The sequence below is a fragment of the Hetaerina americana genome, unplaced genomic scaffold (assembly GCF_022747635.1).
Source record: "Hetaerina americana unplaced genomic scaffold, ioHetAmer1.1.p SCAF_14, whole genome shotgun sequence".
Lineage (NCBI taxonomy): Eukaryota > Metazoa > Arthropoda > Insecta > Odonata > Calopterygidae > Hetaerina > Hetaerina americana.
In genome coordinates, this window is record NW_027286514.1 from 1104279 (window position 1) to 1114142 (window position 9864).

A 9864-nucleotide genomic window follows, 5' to 3' on the forward strand; every position below is an offset into this window, starting at 1 on the left:
TCTAAAGCGGCGCGAACGCTAAGATGGTCCGCAATTTCTGTAGTTGAAAGAGTTGAGGAGTAGAATTGCTCGTGACTCGAACGAGAATTGTCTGACTGTCCATCAAAATGCACATTACATGCGTTATTTGTGGTGATGTTATCACTGGGTCGGATGACACCTTTGTTACAAATTGTGGCCATCTTTTCCATTACAATTGTGTAATTCAATGGCTTGAGCGGTACGTTGTTAGAGTAAATGAATTAATTACTCTAAAATATCTCATGTACAATTGGTTTGATCATTTCTAACGGTTTTAATTGTATTTCAGGTCAAAAACATGTCCCCAATGTCGAGGGAAGGTCTTAGAAAAAAATATTCATCGTGTGTACTTCAACGTCGCAAACATCGATGGCTCAGATGATCCAGGGTCGCTGCAGAATAAATTAGATGAGTTAAAGTTCAAACTTAGAATGAAAGACATCGAAGTTAAAACTGCTAAAGAAGGAAAATCCGAAATGGAAAATAAAAATAAAGCTATACGGTGGGTTGTTACAGTAGAAATACCCTTGCTAAAATTTAACTTAATGAAATGGAAATTATAAGTGACTTCTTCTAACTTCCCCTTTCCACCCTGTAGTCTTAAATAGACATTTTAGCGTAAAGAGAACGTTAGTTCTGCCAAGGTTTTTATATTCTCGACTCCCCTGTCGGTGACCATTAGTTATTAGTTGCGTTTATCCTGGTTTCGACTAGAATAATTTTTTCAGAATAAGGTTTCAATATTTAGTCGTTAATATCCATTTAGCCACACAGACCACTCCTACCCTTATTCCATTTCTCAAATTAACTTTATTATCCTATCGCCATGAACAGTATTGTTGGTCATGTGGAATTCGAAAAATATTTAGTAATGTAATTGTGAGAGGTATCATCTTAATGGCACTTTTTCTATAATGTTCAAAATGGCCTTTCATAAATCGAAATAAAACACTAGTACAATTAAAGGCACTATGTCAACACTGGCTCCAGTATTAAGGCATATATTGTCTCAATTGACCGAAGAAAGTCTTCAGTCCTGTAATCAAGCTTGAACATATCCAGCATTTGTTAAAAATCCACTATCAAGTTTTGAATCCTCTTTTGAGTTCCTTGATGGGAGAATATATGCTGCTATTTCCATCACGGTAAAATTGCAGTAATATATTTGAAACGTTGCATGGCTACACCAAAAGAGAAGACTACATGTGAGAAGACAAATGTGCAGCACAGTAAATTCCTTTGCTTGATAATTTTGGCATGGACTGTTGAGTTGGGATTGATATGGGCAGTGAGGAATATTTGATCGGCATGGATGAGGGTGGTAGTTTTCACATAGTTGCTAATCCATCAATGTGTTGTTGGAGTACTGCTTCAGTGGATATTTGCCCACATGGTACATGTATATGTATACATCTCATGCTATATAACGTATTAAATATAGTACTTCACATTTTCCAGTGTCAGGAGCTGCATTATTACCTAGTGAGTACAGTCCCTCCCTGTGTCCCCTGGTGATGGGGCTCTTTCATTCTACTGAGAAAATGATATAATGTAATGAGTAAATTATGTATCCATCTCAAAATTTCTGATTAGTTTAATGTATTTAAAAGTAGCATTGGTTGTATAAGTCTTAAAGTTTTGCAGCTGAACAGAACTCATCTCAACTACACTGATATTTGTTGTATCCGTAGCCCCCAACTGTCCCGAATACACCATCTTGATGGTAAATTGGGGTATATTGGCTCTAGGTTCATGCTAATATCAAAGCCTTTCATGTCCTTCGCAACACTTATCTTTTTCATTTCCTATTAGTTTGTTGTCTCCGGCGTAACTTTATGGAATTTGAATGGCATATTGATATGAAATGAAATTATTGACTTAGTAATTCCACGCACTTAATTTAAAAACACGACCCAGGTTTCGACGTTGAACGTCATCATCAGGTCACCTGATGATGACGGGAATGGAAGACATTTAGAAGTCACCTTTAGTTTGAAAGACTATAAAATAATACCTATTTCAGCCAGACAAGTAAAATATGGCATGGTTACTTAAATTGGTGGAGGGGTAAAACATACCAAGTCTCATCAAAATCTGAGGTGATGAGTGTCAAAAGATTTTTTTGTTGAGTGGAGTTTCTATAGTACCCTTTACATTATACTCTACTAAGCACCTATAAATTATTTTTATTAATAGGATTGGTAAATTGACCGCTTGATACTAAAAACCATATGGCTGCCTGCCGTGGGTATAGTTTTTATTTACTCTAGGGTTTTTCCCATTCAGTTTTTGTTGTGCAATGCGTTTCATTTATGACTTCACCATTATAGCTTTACATGGCTTATTCCTATGAATAAGCCTTGTAAATAATATTTTAGGTTGGCCATAATAAAGTTAATAATTAACCATAGGTTGGTTGATTAATGGCATCCTTTGTATTAAGGTGTATTCACCACATTTATATTCCAATTAATGTACCTATTCTTCTCTTAAAATGTGTGATTCTGTGCTTAAACCATTGTGCATGTTTCACCCTTCATTTAACTTGAATGTTTAAGTTCAGTTCATGTTGCATCCTTGGTTTATATGTCCAATTATCACACCACCCTCAATTCCCTTTTTATTTAACATGGGTGGGTTTAATAACCATTAATTTTAATGTCCTTTTCAGAATGGAACTGAAAAAAGCTGAGGATAAAGTAGACTCATTAAATGGTGCACTTTTGTGTTTAAAGGAGAGAATGAATCACTTGAAGAATGAAAATAAGAAGATGACTGAACTGCAAGAGGACAACAAAATCCTTCACTCCCGCGTTGAAACACTTATGGGGTAATAATACTAATAATTTTATTTGACCTAGGATTGGTGTACAACAACAATAAAGGGCATGACGTAAAAAAATAGAAATTCAGATTATTCATATTCGGAGAATATTAAAATATCTGTGTGTATAAATATATATGCATTTCTATTACAAGCAGATGTACGTATGTCTTTTCTTAGGTTTAATTTATGCATACGTCATATTTTATCATTGACAAATTCAGGCATACTGTAATAATTTTTCTCTGAAATTTTTTATTAATCTTTTAAACTGTGTTATGTCTCTTATATCTTTGTATTTCTGTGTAATTTATGGTATAGGTTTAGTCCCATTGACTTTGGTCCCAGGCTTGCAGCTTTGGTTCGATTATATTTGATATGCAGGTTTGATTTGGTGCTGGTATGGTGACTGTGGTAGTCAGAAGTTGCATGAATATCTTACTGATTTTGTTTCATGTATTTTACTGTGAATAGAATGTATATGGATGGGAAAGGTAGGAGCCCAAGATCTTGAAAGATTGGATGGGCAGATGCAATGGTGTGAATAGCCTTCTTTTGCAGTTTAAATGTGCCTTGAGAGAAAGGAGATGATCCCCAAAGAATGAAAACATATGTAATATTGGAGTAGATAAGGCCATAGTAAAGCATTAGTTGCACCTCTTTGCTCACTGTTTTCTTCTAAGTTCTTCGGAGGGAACATGTCAAACTTAATATCCTGAAAGGCAGTTTCAATGTACCTATGTCAAGTTTGAGTCCAAATTGATGCCAAGAAATTTTGAGTTTAATTTGAATGTAGTGTTAATGTTTCAAGTATCTGAAATACAAATTATGATAGTAGTCTCCAAGATTTTCATGCAGAATGAGTAATAGAACCTGAATTTAAGGTCCCAATCAATCCCTGTTTTACTTCATCATCAACATAAGAACATAGTTTGTGACATCAATAGTATCTTCCTGCCATACTCTATGGCATATATACTCTTTTGTGTATTAACCAGGAATAATGTTCTAGCAAATTCAGTTTTAATTTATAGCTCAAGGCATTATTATTCCATAGCTAAATACTTTTAAGAAGGTAATTCTTTTTCTAAAGAAACTGCCGGAGATGCCGCAACAGTAACTTTTAACGGAGTCATCCGCTAATGTGCATTTCAATGCAACAATTTCAGAGTGTAAGCAATGTGTACATATGCATACAATAGAAGTGAATTAGTCATGATAGATATGACTAAACCCAAAGCAAGCTACTATGCATCTGGAAATATTTCAGAGGGTTACTTTTATTTTCGTATTTTATCAATATAAAGTTTAAATAATTGTGATAAATTGAAAATTACCTTAAATAGTAAAATCTTGTTTTAAATTGCTAAAAAGCCACACCATTCTGGGGATATGCGCTTTAAACTTGGTCAAGAAGCCAGAGTTCTTAATAATCTCCCTACTTTGCACTGCATGAGAATAAATCATTGTTTCTAATTGTATTGGTGGTGCCATAAACCTAGACCCATACAAGTATACTGGATATATAGGTAGAGAAATCAATGAATACACTTCCAAAATTGGTTGTAATTGAAGGTAATATGCCTTTTGCATGGCCAAGTAAGATAATTGATACCATTAGAATATCTGTCATCCACCCTTAGTAGAAATCCTTGAAACAGTTGTGTTGCATATTGCACAGCATTCTCACATTATATTCAGGTCAGTACAGTTATTTCGTTACATGAGATGATACAGCTGGGGTAAGACTGCTAAGTCAACCTTGTGCTACCAAAATAGCACTAGTGTTAAAGTATACCAAGAATATTTTCACTATAAAAAATTTCTCTCAGTTAAGTACATCAGTTGTAAAAATAATATTTTTATGGAGTATGCACTAATCTAAAATACTAATGTATGGTTCTTGATGGATCTACAGAGCAACAAATATCTGCATCCCTGTGTTATGCTGGTAACTCTCATTATCTTGTATCCCTCTTTTAGTTTAATAAATCAGGATTCATTTTTCTCATTGGTGACTTGAAAGATTAATAATTTAACTGAAGCTAGTCAAATCACTTGAAAATATTCCAATAATTCGATAACTTGTCTTTCTAGCTTAGAGACAATCAGGAATGGATCAGCAACAGCTGTAGATGAAATGCTGAATTCTTTAGCAAACAAATCTGCAGAGTCTCGTTCCTTGGCAGCATACTGTTCAGTGTTAAAAAGGTAATATCAAGTTGGTGGTGAACTAGACGCTAGCTATTCAAGATTGTAAATTTTCCCTTTTTTTTTAACAGGGAGCTGCAAGAAATGGAAAAGAAAAGGAAAATGACTCAGACCAGAATGGGAGAATACAGCCAAAACCTGTCTAAGGCATATGCCGAAAGAGACAGTTTAAAAGAAGCGTTGAAGGTCAGTGACCGAGCCCAGTCCAGTCTTAATGAAGAGCTGTCAAATGTCAAGGAGGAATTGAATCGACTCCAAAAGAAGACCAAACAGCAAAATGCCATAATTCAGAATATGCAACCTACGGATACACCCAATTCAGCGCTAAGCATTCTAGCCAAGATAACAAGTGGGAGTCCATCAAAGGAGAGCATGGCCACTGAAATGCTTCGAATACTAGCAGAATCACCAGCCCCGGATGAACTGTTGTCTACACTGAAAAAGGTTTCCAGATCCCCAAATAAGTTATATCCACCAACAGAAAATGAAACACTGAAAAGAATTCATCTTGAAGAGTCTGGGGGTCTTACTCCTGAATTATTTCTGCCTTCAAAAAGAAACATTCAGTCATTCCGTATTCCAAAACTTTCAGATCCCTCTAAGGAAGAAATAGGGCTTCAGGCAAAGGCATCATCTTCTGGAAGTCAGGCAAAGGCAGAGCTCAGGCAACCAAATGCACTCGGTGGAAAACAGGGATACTCAATTTTTCAAAAGCCACGGTTATGCCACAGGCCAGAGGAAATGTTGCATAAAAAACCCAGAGAAGAAATTTATTATGATGGTATGGGTGGCCAGAGGAAGCAAGAAATCTTTCCAAACCCCAAGCGAAGTATGACAGCCCTTGGGGCAAAACCTAAATTGAAAAAGCCTGCCTCTGCACATAGCAGCACTGGAATGCCTAGCATAGAGAATTACCTTAGTGGTTCCTCACAATAAAATGCATTTATGTTAGTTTTATATTAATTCTTTTTGATGATAGATTATTTATGTACATTTTTCAGATTTTTGTATTTAATTCATAGATTGATGTCAAAATATGTCTCCTTATGTTAAGTTTTTTGTACAATTTTAGCTTGATTATAAAAGCAAGTGAATGCAATAATGAGCTCACAGATGTTTGTGCACACATGTTCATGTTACATCACAGTATTTTACTATTTTTTGAAAATAAAGAAGTGCTTTTTTTCAATTTTAACTTGGTGTTACTTATCACAGTTACTGCCTACAGATACAATCTAACATTGCAATGCAACAATTTAAAAATCCTTTACATTAACCAAGGTGACCAATTTTTACTTTGTAATTATAGTATGCAATGTGCATTTGCAGAAGACTTAATTTTACTGTTGTAGCATCTCCTTCAGTTCCTTTGAATTTAGAGTTGAGCACTAAATGAATCATATTATGCATCACCTTACTTGTTCTTCATCTACAAACCCACCATTTACTCAGAATCTTTTACTGAACAGAAAATTAAAAATGATAAAATAGCATCAACTGGTTACATCGATTAAATGGTTTCATTATTTTTAATGTATTTTGTTGGACACCAGTGGTAATGGTGATTGATTAAAGCCATGAAGGTTCAAAATGAAAGCAACATGAAGCTCCTGTAAAACAATTTTTAAAAATTTATTTCTTTTATTTAGTACCCTGCAAATCACCACTAGGGTGTGTGACAGGTGACGAATACGTACCAGAATAATTTTTACCCATCCCAGTCGGACAATGTTATTATGATTCCCTATCGTTTGTAGAAAAAAATGGCATCTTAATCTATCTGCTCATACTTGACCTCTCTAATCTAATTGACATGATCTCTCCTATTGTAGTACAATGGGTAATAATTATATTTTCAACATTATTTCAAAAGAGATATTCCAATTCATGCAAGAGCTTCAATCTGTAATTTAACCTTAGCTTCGTGGCTCCCAGGCTAGCTCCTCTAATATTTTGGATATCTTACTAAGTTAATCATAACTACATTTTATAAATCTAGCTCACCTACGCCGCATGTGATCCAATTTGGCAATTAATCCAACTTCCGGAAGATCCCATATACTTGCAGCATATTCTAAATGAGGTCTAACCAATGACAGATAATATTTCTCTTTGACTTTTTCATCACATTTACCTAATACTCTTCTGTTGGAAATGAAGAAATTGCAACTTTATGATTCTACTGAAAATTCATTACGAGACGACCCAGATTTAGATGTTCATCATTACCTTCAGGTGACAATTCTTAAGAGACATACTACACTCGGGTAGGGGCGGGGAGGTGAGAAGGTCGGAGGGTGGGCGGGGGAGGGAAGGGTAGAGTGTATGAGGAGCATTCCTCCTAGTGGCGGAGGAAAGTGGATAGGTTTTAACGGTTTGTAGACATCAATGCGAAACCCTATACATATATCTGAGGTCAAGGGAGGGTGTGGGGGAAGTAGAGGGGTTCTTAACCTCATTAGCGGAGGTATGAAGAATTATTAGGTATTAGAGGTGGTAGATTTAGGAGGGGGGAGTGGAGGTGCACCAAAGATCATCAGCAATATTCTCTTTGGAACGGAAATTTCTTAAAATTTCAAGCTGCTCTAAAGTGTATAGTCGAAGTCCTTTCTTTTTTGTATGTAAAATTTCAAATTTAAAGTCTACCGTGGTTATATTCCAATAATGTTTTGCAAAATGTGACATTGACTTTTTGTTCTTCACTCAGGTTGGTTGCTCCTTCACCCATTCTTGAAATTTTCATGTGGTTTGTCCAATGTACACTGTGTCATGCTCAGATCTTAACTTATATATTCCACTTTTTGGAATATTGTCTTTTGTGTGGGAAAGTAGGTTCCTGAGGTCAATTTATTATAATAGACTATTTTTACACTTATCTTTTGGCAGTTTTTTGCAAATTATCATATTAATGTGATCCAGATATAGAATTCTACTCCATTTGGCAGTAGAGTCTTGTCATGGGTTTTTAATGTCTTTCACTGAAAGACAAAAACTTTGCGGTAGATTGCGAGTTAGCCCTCCAGAAGGATAGCATACATGCTAAGCATTGCATTACACAGGAACTTAAAAATCATCTGAAGCAGGATTTCAAAGCTAAGAGACATCTTCCTGAACACAATACGTTAACCTATATTAAGTACACCACTAAGTCCAGAAACCTCATCATTCAAAAGGCAGATAAAGAGAATGCTGGTGATAAAGTGTGAATAGATTGGATAAAGTGAAAAATTCGTCGAAGAGAACAAGATTAAGGAACTGCAATCGGACCCGACTGCCAAGTTTCAACTTGAGTGCAAAAAATTGTTAAAATCATGTTTAGTGTTATTTAAAGATTTTGAAGTAAATGGATTATATCAAATGAACCCCTCAGCACCTCGGTTTTTCCTGTTACTGAAGATATATAACCCTGGAATTCTGATCAAACAGTTAGTTTCAAAGAAGACTGCCCCCAGCCATCTACTAGTGAGAAAACTAAACAATGTTTTCAGACAGCACTCAAAGTTTTGCGCAAAATACAGTCAGTAATTCCATTGATTTAATCAACTGGCTATCAGAAGTCATCATCCTAAACTAGTGCATCTTAGTGTCATTTGATGTGTGTAACCTTTTCCCTAGTGTCCCACCCAAGGAAGTGCTGGACATTGCAGAAACCCTCCTTTTTCAGAAGTCTGTACCTGCTCCAATCACCTTTAAACTGTGTGAACTCTTGAAGACAAGTATTTCACAAAATTATTTTAGTTTCAACGGCAAATATTTCCAACAACCCAATGGCATAGCCATGGTCTCCTCTTTGTCCCCACTACTGGTGGATATTTACGTGGACCATTTTGAAAAAGGTTTGGTAGTTAGTATATATAGACGTGTCTGCAAGAGCTGTCACCTGAAGATGACGATGAACATTAAAACCTGGGTCGCCTGGTAATGAATTTTCAGTAGAATCACAAATTTACAATTTTTCAATTCCAATATGAATCGATTCCATAATTTTACACCGGAAACCATCAATTATACTAGTACTCTTCCAATAAATCATAATTATTGTCAGCTTGTCCATATATTCCTCATATGTGTTTCACCCAGGAAAGATCGAGAGTGAAGGTAACGCCTAGGTATATCATCGAGTCTACATATTCCATTTTGGTGTTCCCAATGCAATAGGGGTTTGGGAAGGAATTTTATGACGGTTGAAGTCACAGTAGCACTTAACTTAGAATATCTCTCTATTTTTAACATATTTGTGCAGGCTTCAGCATGGCTAGTAATTATTCCCAGAAAATAATGTTAAAAGGGAAAAGAACTTCAAAAAGATTATCCTGCACAGCTCACATGATTCATTGACCACACAACTGGTACTATTAACAATGTGCTGGTCAATAAGGAAGCATAGGGAATGTTGTAAACTGATGTTCTGAGGGGGAAGCAAAGCTGTAATTAAGTTTCCTTCAAGTTTGTCTAGTAACAGCAATTCATGGCATTAACCTATGTATAACAAGATGCATACAAAATTTATGTTGAATTTTGTATGCATCTTGTAATACAGCAACACCATTTAAAGGAAATGTCTAAAAAAATTATATTAGGTCCAGGCATAGATTAGGAAATGTAAATTTGCATTTTCCTTGGAGCAGATCTTAATTTGGCATCCACAAAATATAACATCAACCTCAAGAGGAAATAAAGGGAAGGATAAGAAAGTAGAATATATAAGCTTCAACCAGAACAATAGAAGAAGAAATATCAGAGGGTAGTTCCTAAAGGGACAATGGAATGGTACATACCTTAGATTGTACCCACATTCTTAAAAGGAA

General features: G+C 35.5%; 1 protein-coding gene across 1 annotated transcript; it reads left to right on the forward strand.

Moving 5' to 3' along the window:
* Positions 1-13: 13 nt before the first annotated feature.
* On the forward strand, positions 14-6236 carry LOC139686285 (E3 ubiquitin-protein ligase TRAIP-like). The gene is made up of 5 exons (XM_071583428.1): positions 14-220; positions 311-523; positions 2693-2851; positions 4943-5056; positions 5128-6236. The coding sequence occupies exons 1-5, from the start codon at positions 108-110 to the stop codon at positions 5990-5992; spliced, it is 1464 nt and encodes a 487-aa protein (XP_071439529.1). The 5' UTR covers positions 14-107; the 3' UTR covers positions 5993-6236.
* Positions 6237-9864: the final 3628 nt, after the last annotated feature.

Excerpts from the sequence above, each read along its gene's own strand:
- LOC139686285 (XM_071583428.1), top strand. The coding sequence starts at position 108 with ATGCACATTACATGCGTTATTTGTGGTGATGTTATCACTGGGTCGGAT. Across the intron at positions 2,852-4,942 it reads CGCGTTGAAACACTTATGGG|CTTAGAGACAATCAGGAATG; the intron begins GTAATAATACTA and ends TTGTCTTTCTAG. Across the intron at positions 5,057-5,127 it reads TACTGTTCAGTGTTAAAAAG|GGAGCTGCAAGAAATGGAAA; the intron begins GTAATATCAAGT and ends TTTTTTTAACAG.